This window comes from Artemia sp. Qi Xiang Cuo, chromosome 16 (genome assembly GCF_049724085.1).
Source record: "Artemia sp. Qi Xiang Cuo chromosome 16, ASM4972408v1, whole genome shotgun sequence".
Classification (NCBI taxonomy): domain Eukaryota; kingdom Metazoa; phylum Arthropoda; class Branchiopoda; order Anostraca; family Artemiidae; genus Artemia; species Artemia sp. Qi Xiang Cuo.
In genome coordinates this window covers 56,975,963-56,994,458 of record NC_142809.1, presented here as the reverse complement: position 1 = coordinate 56,994,458, position 18,496 = coordinate 56,975,963, and the positions used below count along the sequence as shown (strand labels likewise).

General features: G+C 34.4%; 1 protein-coding gene across 1 annotated transcript in view; it reads right to left on the bottom strand.

Moving 5' to 3' along the window:
* The window catches only part of cyst (rho guanine nucleotide exchange factor 18 cysts), a 402,635-nt gene that overhangs the window by 241,535 nt on the left and 142,604 nt on the right, over positions 1-18,496 (bottom strand). The window contains exon 4 of the mRNA XM_089102646.1: positions 7,960-8,155. Within this exon, the coding sequence (XP_088958772.1) occupies positions 7,960-8,155 (196 nt within the window). The remainder of the gene's footprint in view (positions 1-7,959; positions 8,156-18,496) is intronic.

Here is an 18,496-nt window from a genome sequence, read left to right as displayed (position 1 = left end):
CATGACGCTACTGACAAGTAGATAAGTTAGTCTTTAGTTCCAATGTAAAAATTATGCTTTAATCCAATGGGCTTCATAGCTATCCATTCACTAGAACTAGAAAAGGGCACTAGAACTTTCAATTTCAAATCACACGAGCCACCTAGCAAGTTCCTACGTCAGCCTTTTGACACAATTCCTTGTTTTTAAGTTTATTTTTAATTTTTTAAGCTTATATTTAATTCATCATATCATATGAAGCTTATATTTATTTCATCATATATAATATATTATACATATATTTTTTCAAGTTTCTATTTAATTTTTTAAGCTTATACTCGATTTTTGTTCCGCTTACTTTTGACGGGAGTTAGCATAACTCCCATTAGTAGATCATCAATTTGTCACTACCAGTAGTTGGTCGGCGTTTACCCTCCCGGCGATTACCGCCCCCTCTTCGCGGAAATACCCCCTCTGCCCGGAAAATATCCCAAATTTGGAAAAATTCTAAATTTGAGAATTTTATTTGTTTTAATTTCCGTAGGGGGAAGGATTTTTGATGCTTGTGAATTATTCGCCACTCACTCATGTTTACGCCGTGTAAAATTCGAGAACACACCAGTTTTTTCGTTAGTTGCTTCGTTATTTTAGAAATAAATTTGGAATATAGATTTGCACATTAGGAGGGGGGGGGAAGTATATCAGGTCTGCATCCAAGGTGTACTAGGTAAAATTATTCTGCATATGACATGGATATATAGATAAGTGTATTTCAAAGCCAATTATGCAGCCATAAAAACAGTAAAATAACATAAATAAAAAGAGGATTTTATTTAGGGGGAAGGGGCAAAATAGATTGATCCGATAAACTTGCGTTAGGAGCAAGTTTAATTAACGCAAACTTGCGTTAATTAAGTAAACTACACTACTTTAGACTACGTTAGGGGGTAGGGGGGTTATTCCACTGTAAATAACGGTGGAGCAACGAAGAAAGAAAATAAAAAACAAACACAAGAGAAAAAATATACAATCAAAGAAAAAAAATCAGACCAACGTGCATAAGCCATGACTGAGTTTTCAATGGAGTATCGTTTTAAAATTAACACTTCCACTTTAATTTTAAAATTACCTCTGAAATTATATCGGAAAGGTTTAAATTCTTCAAAAAGACCTCTTTTTGTTTGTTCAAAAAATACTTAAATTTAATTGTTATAATATTATTTAAAATATTTAAAAATTTGAAAATGTTAAGTTTTATTAAAAATAACTTGGCTGATTTCTATACTATGCCTCCCCCTACGAAAATAAAAAAAATAAAACTCAAATAAAATTCTCAATTTTGTAAAGCCTTATTTTCCGGGGGGGGGGGGGTATTTTCTGGGGTGGGGGGTATTTTCCGGGGGGGGGGGGTGGTAAACACCTAGAACCCTACCAGAAACCCGGAGTAGGGTACATCACAACAAAACAGTTTCCACATCCATAGGAAAATTACGAACTATTTTTTTTTTGCTTAGTTAGCCGTATTATCACCATTTTCTAATCAATAATAATAAATGAAGGAATTTTTTTTCTTTTTTTTTGACATGGTAAAGAGTTCCAGGCTAAAAAAATCAGAGAAAAATTCCACCTTTCATGACGCTACTGACAAAGAGAAGAGAAGATTACTTTTCATCAGTTCCATGGTAAAAAGTATGCTTAAATTTCCTGGGCTTCATAACTTCCAATTCACTAAAACCTAGTAGAACTGGAATAAGGGCACTAGAATTTTCTATTTCAAAATACAGGAGGACCCTGCTATGTTTCTACGTTAGCTCATTGATATTATTCCTTATTTCTGGAGGGACAAATAAGCCCACTTTTCTAAAATCTTATTGGTTTTACAACCTCCTGTGAGAAATTTTAGGACAGTAAAAATATCGAAAAGTTTTTTTTTAGTTACATTGCATTGCCGGCCATAGAGCTTTGCAGGAGTGTGGGGGGTATTTGACACTTAATTTTTTTTGGTTAATAAATCTTAAGCATATTTTTACAAATAAACTCTGTTTTTTGGTGCAATTGATTTCAGCTTAAGCTGAGTGCCTAGAGACGCAGATCTGCAAAAGACACCAAACTCACCAGCAAAACCATTATTGCACGCAAAAAATCGTTTCGGAGGACAGAAACTCTGCATCATGTGATTTCAACTGATGGCTAAAGCCTCTTGATCAGGGTTCGGTAGGATTTTCAGTAGGGCTGTTTTCCATTATCAAACAGTTCGTGGTAACGAACTGTAAGTAAGGAGCGACCCGTCTCAATAGTAACCGAAACTTTACAAAACTGGATTTTGATACGAATAGATACATCAAAAGAATCAGATTTTAATGCTGATTTCAAATATATAAGTTTCAAGTTTAGTCCTACCCATCAAAAGTTACGAAAATTTGGCTGATTTTCGAAAACAGGGGGACACACCTCATGAATACTATTGAATCTCAGTAAAAATCGTAACATCAAATTCAGAGTATCATGGAATTCTACTATAGAGATTTGAAGCACCTATCTAGGAAAGTATAGAGTTTTGTATTTCCTTGCATGACAGTGATCATGGATGCGTGTTCATCTTTTTTTTTTTGTTTGTGTTTTTTCCAGGGGTAATCGTATCGACCCAGTTGTCCTAGAATATCGTGGGAGGGCTCATTGGAACGGAAATTAAAAGTTCTAGTGCCCTTTTTAAGTGACAAAAAAAAATGGAGGGCACCTAGGCCCCCTCCCACGCTCATTTTTTCCCCAAAGTCACCCGATCAAAAGTTTGAAACAGCCATTTTGTTCAGCATGGTCAAAAATATGATAACGACGTCTTTTAGGATGACTTGATCCCCCAAAGTCCCTGGGGGGGGGGGGCTGAAATTTATGAACTTTACCCAATGTTAAAATATAGTATTGGTTATTGGGAAGTATACAGACGTTTTCAGGGGGGATTTTTTCTGGTAATGGGGGGAATGGGTCGGGGGCTATGTGGGAGGATCTTTACACGAAGGAAGTTTTCATGTGGGAAGGGACATTGCTACGAAGGGGGGGGGGGCGGATTTCCCAGCATTACTTAAAAAAAGAAGATAAGAAATTAAATTAAAAAAAAAAAAAAAGTTGTTTCAACTGAAAGTATGGAGCAACATCAAAACTTCGAACGAACAAAAAATATTACGTATATGATTGGGTTCGCCCCCTAGTCAAAAACACGCTCATTAAGCCAAAGATTTTTTAGTAGTTTAATAAGAGATATTTATTCTAATTAAAAGCCTTTGTGATTAAGGGGTAATTTTTAAAGAATTGGAACAAAATTCTAACTTTAGCATAAAGAGCGAGGTATTGAATTGGGGGCGAACCCCTAATATACGTATTAAAAATATATGAATATAGAAGTTCGTTACGTAAGTTAATTCGTAAGTTACGCATATTTGTTACTAATAAAAACGTTCGTAAATAAAATTAAACAACGTTCGAGAAAGTCATTTAACCAAATAAAAGTAAAAGTAATATGCAAATTTGGTGTTGATTATTCATGTACGGTGAGCCAAAATCGAAACCTGCATTAATTCAAAAACGTTCAAAAATTATACAAAAAAAAAACAAGTTTTTTTTAACCGAAAGTAAGGAGTGACTTTAAGACTTCAAACGAACAGAGATTATTCCGTATATGAAAGGGGCTGTCCCCTCCTCAACGCCTCGCTCTTCACTTTCAGTTAAAAAAAACTTGATTTTTTTAATTTAATCTTTGTAGAAGTGTCCGAGCGACTCGCGAATAAAGCAGCATAGTTCAAAAGACCTAAAGAAGCCGGATGTGACTCGGGGAAGGGAAGTGGGATTCGGTCGATCAATTTTCGTCAAAGTTGACTCAGATTCTAAGGAGGACATCGAAAGCAGGAAGAAGTAAAAAAAAAAAAAAAAATATATTAAACTTTGAAACTAAGCAAAATCGTATTTTGTCGATATTTTAAAGTGGCTTTGTTTTAAGATATTTTTCTTCATCAACCCCACTTTTTCCCACCCCTTAAAGCTCCAAATGGCATCCTGTAAAGTTCAGAACGGTGACAGTGATAGAACGAACAGCGACAGAACAGACAAACAGTGATGGTGACAGAAAAATGCAGAGGAATTCGGGACACCATGCCTTTAACCATTGAGTTTGAGTTGAGTCGATAAAGTTCTTCTTTTTTTTTAACAGCGATCCTAAAACAGTTGCTCACAAATAATAAAGGGAAAACGAAAAATCACAGCTCGTTAATATTAATATATCTACAACAAAAAAAAGTATTAGAATTAACACATCTACGGCATAAAAAACTACAGAAAACAAACGCACTAAAATTAAAAAAAAAAAATTAAACCCAAGATAAACAGAAATAACCACAATGAAGCGTTGCATTGCCGCTCTCCTCGAATACCTCTAAAGACTAAAATGTCATTAGGGTGTCACATTTCTTACATTGAAGGTTATATTCCGCCAAGGAATTTGAAACACTCGAAAGGATTGGATTGACAAGGAAAACATAAATTAAAAATAGTACCTTAACAGAGTAATCAATTCAAAGTAACTGTCACAAATATACTGAAGGTGGCTATATGTAGCTGTTCATCGTAGAAGTAGTTGTGGTAGTTGCAGTAATACTGGGGCTATGTACATTTTTCTGTAGATTTTCGGTATCTTCTTTTTTTTGTCGGGAAATGGATTGAGAATTAAGTATAGGCGTATCTCCCAAAATATTGGAGGAAGTGGAAACACTGACAAAGATCGGATCAGTCAATTGGTATTCGGTTGCTCAAAAGAGAACCTATTTTTTAAAGGCAAGCGACTATTTTACAGTACAAAGAGTGTACGTATTAAATAGGTTTTTATTAACAGATGACGATTTTTACACGTAGATTGCTAAGTACACCATATTTTGTCTCATAATCAGGGGTCGATTTGAGACTTTCAGGAAAAATGTATTTTCTTTTTTAAGGTGGGGGGGGGGGCATTGATTTTTAGAGAAGGGGCAAACTTTTTCTTTGATCCTTATAAAACAACACAAGCTATATTGTGTTTAGTTCCTTGTTTCTGCTTTTCGTCATATTGTCTCATATTGTCATATTGTCCGGTAATTAAAAGGGTTATATTTTAAAGGTAAATAAAGCGTCTCTAACGTTTTATATCTAACTTTGGAACGGTTACTAGTTTACACATATTTACTTACTGATCAAAGTGTACCAACGCTTCAACTACTGATGATTTACCAGAAGACCAAGTCCGAAGGTGGAAGAGAAAAAACAACCAGGAATCCGAGGAGCGTTGACTCGCTAACCTCTATGGTTAGCGATTAAATAGGCCTCAATTGTTTAAAGCTTCAATAGATGATTAACTATTAAAGAAACCACAACGGTTACTAATTAAAGCCTACCAACACTTTACCTACAGATCGTTTACGATAAACCCCAATCCAAAAGTGGTAAAAAAAAACAAAAAAAAAAAACAGAAATCAAATAGGTCCGACTCGTTAATCTCATTTCTTTTCTGTTTCAACTTTGTTACTAAAAGATTCAATGGGCACTTGCAATACTATCGCCAAAAGCAATACTATCATTTTTTTATTTGTCAGCTTGAAGCGTCGAGGCATTTAAAAGATTCAGAAACATTCCCTAAGTACAGGAATCGATCCTAAAACTGGAAAAATAAGTTAGTTTGCATCGAACACCAAATCATTTTTAATGAGCCAATTTAGCCAAGTCGATTCAAAAATTCACAAATTTTAGAGGGGGGGGGGGGTCGTCCCAAATATACACATATACATCATGAAATGAACGAAGCAAGTGTAGCGATATATTTCAGTTATACTTTGACCTAATTAACATATATTTGCTGCATTTTTGTACCCGCTTGTCAAATAAGATATAATTCACCCACTCTGTAGCCCAACTCAAAATTGTTTTCTCCAACCAATTTAAAAATTTAACGTGAATAAATTGCATTTTTCAATTTTTTGCTGCATATTTAGGTGAAACCCCTCCCCTCCAAAGAAAAGAGATTAATAGTCTTAAAATGTAGCTTAATGGTATTTAAAAAAGTGATTCATAACCCAAAACTACGTATGATGTATAATGACTTCAGATGGCCAATGCATCATCACTGCTCCCAAACAGCATATGAACACAGTCTAAGTAACTTGTGATGAAATTGGTAATAGACAAATCCATATACAAATAGAGCAGAGTTTATTTTCCTTTTCTAAGCTTAACCAAGACATAGATTGATTTCTGGTTTATATTTTCCCACAAAGAAAGATGGTCCCTGGAAAGTTCCCAGATTTTTAACAAATGCGCATTTATTTTTTCTATTCTTGATTGGACTTTTGAACATTTCTTTAGTGACTTTTGTTTTCTTCTTGTTGTAATTTATTCTAACTTATTTATATCTTATACAAAATAAAAATTACACACTCAATCACCGAAAACGTTGCATACATACCTGAATGCACGGAGGAGGGCTGAGTTTGGTGGAAAGGACCCCCCCCCCCCCGCCCATTGTTTCACCGTGAGCAACAAACAGTCCACATATCAAAGCATTCTAAGTTTGATTTATTTTGCTATATAATAAACAAAATTATATTTTTATCGACTCTATCTGAAATGCATTAAATATCTGTCGATGGCCTGTCTTAAGAATATAAAACAGATATATTACTCTACAACTGGTTACTCTCCAATTTTCCACAGTTCCGATATTTTCCATATTTCAAGTGGTTTTCCCAAAAACCATTTCATTGGTTTTTGGGCATTAGTCTCCAAAAATTCTAATATTAGTTGGAAAACTTATATTCCTGTTCTCCGAAATATCTTTCAACTGCAAAAGAATATCAAGTGCCTTGGGTATTTAATTTTTTACATCTTTACTGGATCCATTTTGATAATAATTGTCTTATTACTTAACCATCCCCTCTTCAAACTCATTTATTCTAGGCGACTTGTCATGAATTTTCTAACCTGTTCTTGTATCCTGAAATTATCCACACCTCGAAAATCCGCTTCTTCCGCTAGCAGTTTTGTCTAGGACAGTCAAATTACTTTCATAATCAAACTCCAAGATTTGTTACCTTCTCATTTGATAGAAATTTCTTCCATAATCTTTGCCGAGTTTCTTAGAACATAAGTCGCTCAAAATAAGCAATTAAAGGGGAAATAGGACACAGCCCTGCTTGTCTATACCAAAACAACTATTAACCTCACTTCCTTAGCCGTGGCAATATTGTTCTCATAGTAGCGCTAACCAATTAAATGTACGTAGTACGTATCTGGTATACTATACAAGGCCAGGACCTTCTACCAAAACTCTTCTCTGGGCTTAATCAAACGGTTCATAATCAGTAAGACTGAGGACTAAAGAGGTATGATGAAAATGCAACTTCGTAATTACCAATTTAAGAGCAACGACTTACCGGACACATACTTTCGCCTTCGTAAACCCACACTACTCTCCGTACAACGTACGCATGCATCTTTTTTTCGATGGAGGGGGCAATAGTAAAAAATTTACTTCATTTGAAAAAGAAATGCCCAGAAATTAGAGAAAATATTCGAGATTTTTCGCACTAATACCCAAGAACAAGACCCCGTAAAGGATACTAATACCCTCGAGAGATAACTAAAGGCTCTGGGTTGTTCCTTGTAAAATGAGATAATGTTGTTTCAGGAGACTTATTGTCTATTTCGGAGCCCCTATTTAGATGGACCTGTTTGACGTATTTAGTTGGTACTAATCTTATTAGAAATAAAGTGGCCTGCCCTTCAGCATTTGATAGCACTACAGACTATGGCTACAAAAATATACTATATTCGCTAGGTGGGTCAAATTTTGATAGAGTCAGCTTCATCCTGAACCAGGATCGTCCGGTCCATGCTTACTGAAAAATTTTCCCGAAATAAAAGATAAAGGTTACAAAATACATTAGAGCTCCTCATTAAAAAACTTACAATTTCGCCCAATTCCAAATATGTTCGATCCCCAGTGGTGCCTATCCATGCCACAGGACTGGTTTGACCACTACTAAAGGCACTGATTTTTCCGTGCCACCTGCTACACCATCCATCAACTAAATCACCACTTGGCGGTATGGTAGCGGCTCCACCAGACTCTTCTCCGTCTGTTTCTAAACTGCTTAGACTAGCACTGAAAAGATAAATAGCTTATTTAATTATTGAAATGTAATCCTCAAAGACCTATTTTCCAGAACTTTCTACTACGTTGAACAAAATGGCTATCTGAAAACTTTGATTGAATATGTTTGGGGGAATGGTGGGCGTGAGAGAGGGGTTGGTTACCCTCCAATCACTTTCAACTATATTCTTATTTTTTATTCTTTAGAGTTTTGTTGTTGTTTTTTTTTCACTATTTTATTTAAATTAAACCCAGTTTTTCCTCTCTTAAATTCTTTGTAAATGGAAAAGCAGTGGGGTCTAAGAAATTATTTACGTATAGACAATCAATTTCCGAATCATTTATAAATTCCCCAAGTCAAGAAGTATCACTTAAAAAATACGGATTATTCCAAATATTTATGAAGTGTAAAAATGGGTCATCCTCAAAGACTTAATTTCCAGAACTAAAAACTACGTTGAATTAAATGACAATCTCAAAGTATTGATTATACGTGTTTGGGGAAAGAGTGGGCGTGAGAGGCGGGTTAGTTGCCCTCTAATCACTTTCGATTATTAAAAAGTATCTAATCATATATATATATATATATATATATATATATATATATATATATATATATATATATATATATATTTCTACTTACTTTTAATTTCTCCCAGCTGACTCCTTTTTCCTCAATAAAAATTTTCAAACTGAGGAGATTCACCTCAGAATAATTTGGGAATAACCGTTCGCTCTCATCATGAAAACATTTCCATAACATTTCCTGAGAATATTTGCAGGATTTTTTAAAAAGGGGACGCATATCCCCAAAAAGTCAAGCGATCTAAATGAAAATCAAACGGTCAGATTCAATATATCAGAAAACCCTCTTGTAGAGGTTGCAAGCTCCTATCTAAGAAAATGTGGAAATTTGATGTTTTAGCCAGAAAAAGATCATGGATGCGTGTTTTTAACCCTATGTGTTTTACCTTTTTAACCTTTGTGCCCGCTAGACCTGTTGAAAAAAAAAGAAGAAAAAAGAAAAAAAAAAGAGGCAGATCAGTGCTGCTGATACAAAAAAGTGATTTTCCTTGTTTTTCAAGGAGGGGGACTGTAAATTCCCTGTGAAAAGTTTTCGACCTTGCTGATTCCAATGGTACACTTTTCATTTTAATCTGACGCCATTTTCGAGGGGTTTGAGGCTTTTTTTCGAAATCACCATAAATTTATTTTCGCAATAAACTTTTACTTTTAAGAAGAACCATAATAATAGTTACCATTTCTGAGTCAGCGTCAGATGGCAATTTTTTTTTTCACTAGGCAGTTTTTTAACCCATGTGTTTTGCAACAACGTGTTTTTAACCCTATGCTAATTTAATGGTCTACTTTTCATATCGATCCAACGCCATTTTGTGGTGAAATACGGAAATAATATCAAAAAAAGTGTTTTTTTTTTTTGGAAAATTGCATCTTACTTTAATACTATCAACACGAATTCACAAAAAGCAATCAAGTATTAGTAATAGGTTTCGAATGATTCATTAATCAGCTCACTAGTTCTACGATTTTCCGATGTCATGCTAGGGGTAGAGGGAAAAAATGGGATGCATCCTTGTCCTCCAAGGTAAAATGTGAATTTTTTTCAATGTTTAATTGAGTCTGAAAACCTCTAGTCAAGGGTTTTCGACACGATGGTATCTACTGTCTACCATGATGGTGTCATAAGTCTCTCCTTCAAAGTTCACTGAAATCATTTTAGGTCTATATACAATGGGGAATCTATATGTAACCTGCTTAAAGGCGATTTCAAACATGCTAAATTTTTCCTCAATGATTCCTTAGAAACTTCAACTATAACATTTTTCCTCGGGTTATTAGCGGCTCGCACTGATGTTGACTATGGCATTGTGTAGTTTATAACAAGTACATGTCTTTGAAGTACAAAGGACACTAAAAATGATTCTTTAAAAACACTTCCGTTGTAGATAGGTAGTTTTACGCCTAGCGTGTGCCAAGTTTGAAAATATGGAAGGTGGGTGAAGACTATATCAACCAAAAGAAACAAATAATTTGTCAAAAGAAATAGATGTATAAAAAAAAAAAAAAAAAAAAAAAAAAAAAAAAAAAATACTGGCTTTCAGGTATGAATAGACCGAAGATGGGGCCAGTGGTAACAACTCACTGCAGCACCAAGCTGCACAAAGTCTCCCTCTTTGTACACCCTACAAAAAAGGTTCCATTTCCCTTAAATCTTTCCTTAAGACATCCTTCCAGCCCATACGGGGGCGATCTGCTTTTCGTTTTGCCCTAGACGGTTGCCCGACAAGGACAATTTTAGGCAATCTGTCATCCTTCATTGGCAGCCATGGCAACCCTTCTCTTGTTATACCCCTAGAAAGAGGGGTTGACCCAAATTTTCTTACAGCTTACTATTTGTGATACGCTCAGTCAGTCGGGTACCCAAAACAATCCGTAGGTAATTTCTCTGGAAAACATCTAGCAAATTCACCTCCGTTTTTTTCGGAGCGCCTAAGTTTCAGAAACCATACTTGACAACTGTCATCACTGTAGCTTCCAATATTCTAATTTTGATGCGCAGACTTATCTTCATATTCTGCTTTTTTCAACTGTGAAAACATGCCCGGGGCCTTAGCTATTCTACTTTTAACTTCTTCACTGCACCCCCCCCCCCCTCCCTCTTCACCTTCACTTATTCATAGCCTTGGCGACTTAGTTTTCTTAACATTGATTTTCAAACCTATTCTTGCACCCTGAACTCGCAAAACCTCTAAAAATTCATTCAGTTTGCTAACACTTTCATTTACGATGCTTAAATCATCAGCATAACCTACGTCTAGGTGAGTTTTACTTCTCTAATTGAGTGTAATACAAAATACATTAAGTGAACCTTTAAACTAAGCAAACTTTATGACCCAATTTGTTTTCTATTGCATTGTTTGGTTCTAAATAAATTTAAAAGCGTTTCTTTTTCTTTCTTTTTGTTAACTGTATTATAAAACATTTTCTCGTCAACAAGAATAATTGGGAAATAAAGTTTTAGGTATCAAAAATTGTCTTTGTCGTATCTTGGATAGCATAAGTCTTTACTGAAAAACGACTGGTTCTTGCTAACAACAAAGCAAACATCCAAAAGGTTTTTCAAAACGAAAATCCACGAGACAAAAATCCAAAAAGCGAAGGCGGAAAAATTGAAGTATATTTTTCAGTTTTTTCGCTCTCCTGCCAAATTGATATTCATAACATAACACCTTTTGATTGGCCATAATCAATTTGATATAATTAGAAGCATTTAATCTGCAATTATCCAGAACACCCTATCCAAGTGGGCTACAATAATGCGGAAAATGTGAAAATTATGCTTGGATACTTCGGGCTTCAATTACGGCTTCATATGTGGAGAAAGTGACGAGGATCTGCTTCACTTAATGGGCTTTTGTCTGAAATTACGGGATTTATGAAAGAATCATTTTTAGTAATATGGGGCCAAAGGAGTGTTAATTTCAGTAATAGCATCAAAAATTATCAGACTGGCGAAAAAAAGCAAATTATATTTACTGAGGAATGACACACAGAAAGATTTTAGTAGGAAAACCGACAGGGGTGAAAGCAGGAAATAATGTTGAATGCGTGTGATTTGTTTTGTAGCTTTAAAGCAGGGGTCTCCACGCTAAGACCCACGGGTTAGATGTGGCCGCGAGGTCCTTTCATCTGGCCCCTGGAGACCCTTTAATTGCCAGAAAAAGATGGCATTTATTGACTTTAAAAGTCAATAAATTGATATAGCACCATCTAATGGAAACCTTCTCCATATATCATGTACGGCACAGCTACTGAAGAGGATATTTTCAATGAACTGAAAAAACCATTTGCTGATTATAACTTGGACTGGACTAACTTCTCTTGGTTGACTGTTGATAGAGGGAAGAACATGATTGGCATAAAGAAAGGCTTGGTTGGACAAATGAAGCAGATGTGTAATGAGAAACAAAGTCCACAGCCAATATTCCTGCACTGTAATATCCATCAACAAGCTTTGTGCGCTAGACAATAGGAGTGTACTGAATCCTGTGGTGAAGAGGATGAGTTTAATAAGGTGATATGGACTCAACCATAGACAGTTCTGAGACAAGTTGAAAGATGCAAACACATAGAATTTGAGCTAAATTTACCTATATCAATTGATGACAATTTACTACAGTCAAATAAAGCAAATTTCCTTCTTTTCATACCAATGACCTTTGTTTACCTGATATTGAACTTTCGCAAAAAAATCGATACTTATCTGTTATAGCTACAGCACTCGAGTTCTTCATGTAAGTAGAACCGGCTTTTCTGACCATGGATGTTAAAATAAAAATTTGGTTAGGATAGGTCAGTTTAGATTAGGCTAGTTTTGTTAATAAAGAATTATATTTTCCTCATATTTTGGTATATTTTGTCAGGATTGAGCGTCAGAGAAACCGGTTCTATTTAGATGAAGAGCTCGAATGTTGTAGCTATAACAGATAAGTACCAAAAGATCAAGTCAGTGGCCCAGAAATTAGAAAGTCAAAGAGATTTACATCTATAACCGTTTGGAGAAAATTAGAGTGCTAAATAGTATGCAATTAGTTGTTTATTTTGTATAAATGTCGATGTTCTATTTGTATTATTTTAATTACCTACTCTAGACGGCCATTGTCTATGTGATCGAACTATTCAGAGTGGCGTTTTACTGTTAAATAAAAGGATTTTTTTCTGTTGAACTGTTATTTATACGCCATGGAAAGGCAGTGAGGTCTTCAAAAATACCTACGTAATATATTATTAAATAATCTTAAATATGATATTATAAGTGTAGTAGTACGAAATATATAATTAAAAACAACGTCTATGTTTTGATTCTTTCTGACTTGGACCTCTAGTGTGTAGTCGGCCCCCTAACTGCTTTTTGGCAGTTAATACAGCCCTCTGGGAGAAATGTTTGGAGACCCCTGCTTTGAAACATTAAAAATTTACATACCCGTGCCACGTCTCGTGTAATTAGGCTACATCTCACAACAATGCACCAAGAATACTATGAGAAAGGTTATTATAGGGCCTTGAGGTCGTTACGTAATAAAAACGCCCTATCGTTACGGAACTTTTCAAATTTTGGGAGAGGGGAATCGGTAAATTTCTACCAAATCATATTATTGACTTAGGCATAAAGTGAATATGCCACTCGATGCCTTTTTTTATGCTGGTTACGAATATAGGAATCATTTCTATCGGAAATGAATTTCAGTCCCCCTATATATGCCAATTCGGGGTATATATTTCTACAACCTAACCCTTAATTGGCATATATAGGGGGGCTGAAATTCATTTCCGATAGAAATGATTATTATATTCCTAATCAGCTTAAAAAAAGGCATCGAATGGTGTATTCACTTTATTCCTAACTCAATAATATGATTTGGTAGAAATTTACCGGGGAATCTTCCTGAATGAAAACCGTTCACATATGCCCCAAGGATGAGCCGTCAAATTCTAATATTAATTTCAAAAACTACAAGCTTGTAATCAGCAAAATATTCGAATGACAAACTGAATGAAAAGAAATATGTTCTTCTCCAAGATTATCGCAGTTTTTGCTTCCAGACTTTGAAAACTTCACAAGAAAATGGAACTAACTGATAGCTACAATAAAGACAGAAAATTTACACAGAAACACTTCCGGCAAATAAGAGAGGATGATAAAATGCTACAAAACAGCGATGGAGGGTTTTAACCAGGAATATAATGTTATTATGACATTCTTTTCTCAACTTCACAGTCGTAAAGCCTAAATAGCTTAGGAGAAAGATCATTTTTATAGTGAATAAGCATGCTCTTTTTTTCATAACCCAAACGGTGGGTATAAATTTACAACTGTGACTAATGACAAGAAGACATGTTAAGAAAACAGTTCTTACTTTATAATATGTATAATGATCCTAGTTAACATATCCTAGTAAATTTTATCCTCAAATCTTTCCTCTTTTTTCCTTCTTTTTCAAACTTAAAAGAAAAAAAATTACGGTTTTTGCCATGCTTTCGAGAAAACGTTTATGTTTTGAAATTTCAGCTATGAACTTTTTTTAGAGGTGGCGTTCATCCCGGTCGTTGTTAGTTACGGTTAAAAAAAAAAAAATTAAAATACGGTTATAAGACATTCATGAATATCTTAGAACCTATATATTAACAAAGTATATACCCCACCTCCTAATGTGAAAATATATAGGCTACCCAAAATTACATTCTGAATCTAAATATAACCAAATGAACTTTACCCCAACCCCTAAATATACCCAAATCTGGGCATTTATTTGGATCTCATTGGGATGGGGTAACATTCATTTGTGATGCAAATGAAGGTTATATTTAGATTCACAATGCAATTTTGGGTATATATCTTCACATTAGGGGGGTGGGGGTATATACTCTGTTAATATATAGGTTCCTAGATATTCACGAATGTCTTCGAACCATACCGTATTATTTTTTTTTTAACGAAACTAAAAACGGCCAGGATGAACGCCATCAATAAAAAAAATTATAGCAGAAATTTCAAAACATATAAACATTTTCTCGAAAGTAAGGCAAAAATCGTAACTTACCCCTGGCTCAAATTCAATTAAAACAAAGCTAATTACAACGAAAAAAAATCTTAATTTAACGAACGGGCTTTTTTAATATGTAGTTGTATCAGGTAATATTAGCGTCAAGCACAAATTTTTCTTCAAAACTGCAATTTACCATTGAAGGTATTCAAAGTGCAATTCATGAGTGTGAGTTATTACCTTTACATGAAAATAGTAGATAACAACAAACCAAACGCGACCCATGCATGGGGAAAGGGAGGGGGATCACTTTCTTCTAAGACGTCAAGAATTTTGCAATCTGCTAATATCTAATAAAATTATTCAAGCAATCAGCTACTTTTTGTGTTTTTTTTTCAAGTTTTCACCCTCCTACAAAATGTTTAGCTCCCACCGCTTTAAAAGAAAGTCCTGCGTACATATACAAACTCAGTCCTTTATATACTAATCATAATTCAAGGTGCTAGGATTGCAGTCTGATCTGCACTTGCACTAGAAACTACTACTACTACTAACAACTCACCGCAGCACCAAGGCGCCTGAGGCCAAACACAGCTACGCACGCTCCTCCTCCATCCCAATCTATTTAAAGCCTCCCTTTTTACACCCGCCCACGAAGTTGGCATTTCCTTTAGATCTTTCTTTATGACGTCCTCCCACCCCAGACGAGGACGGCCTGCTTTCCGTTTAGCCCTAAACGGTTGGCCGAAATGAACAATCTTCGGAACGGATTAATATTTTTGTCTGCCATCCTATGTTTTGAAACGAAAAATAATAATAATAATAATAAATAATTAGGTATCATTAGTAGTTTTGGAAATAAGAATTAATTCTGGTAAAGGGGAAAATATTTTCCTTTTTCTCGTACAAAGAAGATATAGTTGATTAGCGGATCCTGCAAAAACAATAATTTTGGACCACTGGGTACTGTGAAGTTTCACACATCTACCGATAGTGAAAATTTCGACATTGGTCTAAAGGATCCCTCGCGAGAAATTGAAAAATAACAGCCGACATATTCAATTTTTCCAATGTCGACCCATTCTTCCCCCTTGTGACAAAAATAAATGCAGTTAAGGTCGCTCCAATAGCAGGCACACGTTTATCCAGAATATGGGACGATATATGTATTTTTAGTGTTTGAAGCCTGTACTGAAGTATTTGGAACCAGTGCAACTAAAGCTGACAAGAGTAAAACTTCCAACTGCACAAAGTAATGAAGTTGCAAAGCAAAAAAAATCATTCCCTTAACGGAAGTTTGATTCTACATTACAGTTTATTAGATCTTTTGTCATCTCATTTTTTTACACCAATATTCTTCTGAGGCAACTTCAATACCTTGAAACTTCAGTTACCAAGGCTAATGATATATTTAACGGAGTATGTACGTCTATTTGTGAGGAATATTAACTTTTTCGCGTGTTTATCCTGAAAGCAGTTTGTCAGTTTTTTTCTTTTTTTGAGTAGACTGGTTTTGTTGTCACAAAACATTATGAATGCAAGATATTATGAATATACAAGAGCAAATTTGTCATAAGGGTTTATGCTTCCTGTGCAAGTTTATGGTATGCTATTTCTCTGCGGTCATAAAATTTTTAATGTCTGAATGTAAGACGACAATTTACTAGCATTCGACAGATGAGAATCAGCTTTATTTATCTAGCGATTTACATTTTTCAAACTTGCTCTGGAATTTTTCAGATTGAAAAATCCGTCAAAAGAAAATTTTTTTAAAATTTCAATATGCTTAGCAAGTGTAGATCATTATCCAAGAAATAGTCTAAGCAATATCACGATTCCACTCGGTGAAAGGATAGACCTGAAACTAATGAATCTAATTATACGAGTATTCTGTACTTTTATTCCAAGTTACAGCCGTAGGCTTGTCGGAAAACCACGTGTTTCCCAAGGAACATCAACCTCAAACGCTATTTTCATGAGTGCTTAGTAACAAACCAAGTCCAAGTACTAAGAGCTAATGCTGCTGTGTGAACCAACGGGAATTGAAAACTTATACGAGCGGAAACTGGAGCTAGTATCGAAAAGAAAAAACTCCAACACCATCTAGAGTTTGACGATTTTATTCCTTCATTAGAAAAAAAAATGAATACCTTAATACTCTAAGCTGTGACATGCCTGTCTTTTCAGATATTTTAAAATGTAGGCGAGGGTAAAGGAAGCAGAATTATGTCACAATTAGGCCTGTAACTTCAAGTAAACTAGCCTACTTAACTTGCCAAGATATTATTCCACTTCGTCACCTTTGCGAGAGATTATTTCTGTGGCTTACAGGCGAAAGTTACATAAAATGTACTACGATAATGCAAAGTTTTTGTATATATATATATATATATATATATATATATATATATATATATATTATATATATATATATATATATATATATATATATATATATATATTTAAGATGTTCTAATTGTCGTTTTCGCATTTATTCCAACCACCTATGTCTTTGCTCTTCATTTTCATTTTTGACAAGTTAGTTCATGAGTTGGTTCCAAAGAATCATTATTTATAATTACTGTAACTGCAAATTTTCGTTTTTTTGGCCTTCCAATAGACATTGTATTATATAAATAATTGTTGCGTTGGAAAATCAACAATATTATTTATGCTATGCATGACATCATATAATAAGATACTTATATGATGCAATATATGATACCATAAAAAATACTTAAATGATGTACTAACACAGTACATGACGTCATTTGTGAAAACCAAAATTCAAGCTCTTAACGATTTTTCTCAGCTTTCTGACCTATCTAGATCGTCTTTTAATGGGAAAATGTTCCTAGATACTAATTTTCCCTAAAAAATAAGGAGCCATTTTCGATAAACAGAATATATATATATATATATATATATATATATATATATATATATATATATATATATATATTTGACAAGATCTAGTTGTCGTTTTTGCATATATTCTAACCGCCTCTGTCTTGCGCTCTTCACTTAAATTTTTGACGCGTTAGTTCAGGTGTTAGTTCCAAAGAATCATTATTTACAGTAACTGCAACTGCAAATTTTCCTTTTTTGGACCTTCCAAAATATATTATACTAAATAAATAACCGTTGCGTTGGAAACTCAACAATCTTAGTTATGCTATGCATGACATCATTTACGAAAATACTTATATGATGCCATATATGATGTCATAAGAAGTGCTTATATGATGTACTAACATAGTACATGACGGCATTTGCAAAAACCAAAACTCAGGCTCTTAACGATGTTTCTCAGACTTCTGACCTATCTAAATCGTTTTTTTTTATGCGAAAATATCCCTAGATAACAATTTTCCCGAAAAAATATGGAGCCATTTTCCACAAATAGAATAAATATATACATACATAATTATTAGGCTACTCACACACACACACACACATATATATATATATATATATATATATATATATATATATATATATATATATATATATATATATATATATATATATATAGGGCTCATAAAATAGTTCAAACATCAGATAAGCCCGACCCCCATCCTCACTAAAAAAAAAAAAAAAATTATTAAAGATATTTTATTCCGAAACTTAAGAGCTGACTCCTGGCCCTCCCTCCAATGCCTGTCCTCTTAAAAAAAATATTTTAACGATATTTATTCCAAAAATTATGGGAACTGACCCCTGGCCCTCCATGTCCCCCAAAAACAACTTATTAATGATAACTGAAATAAAAGTTACCGTGAGCTAC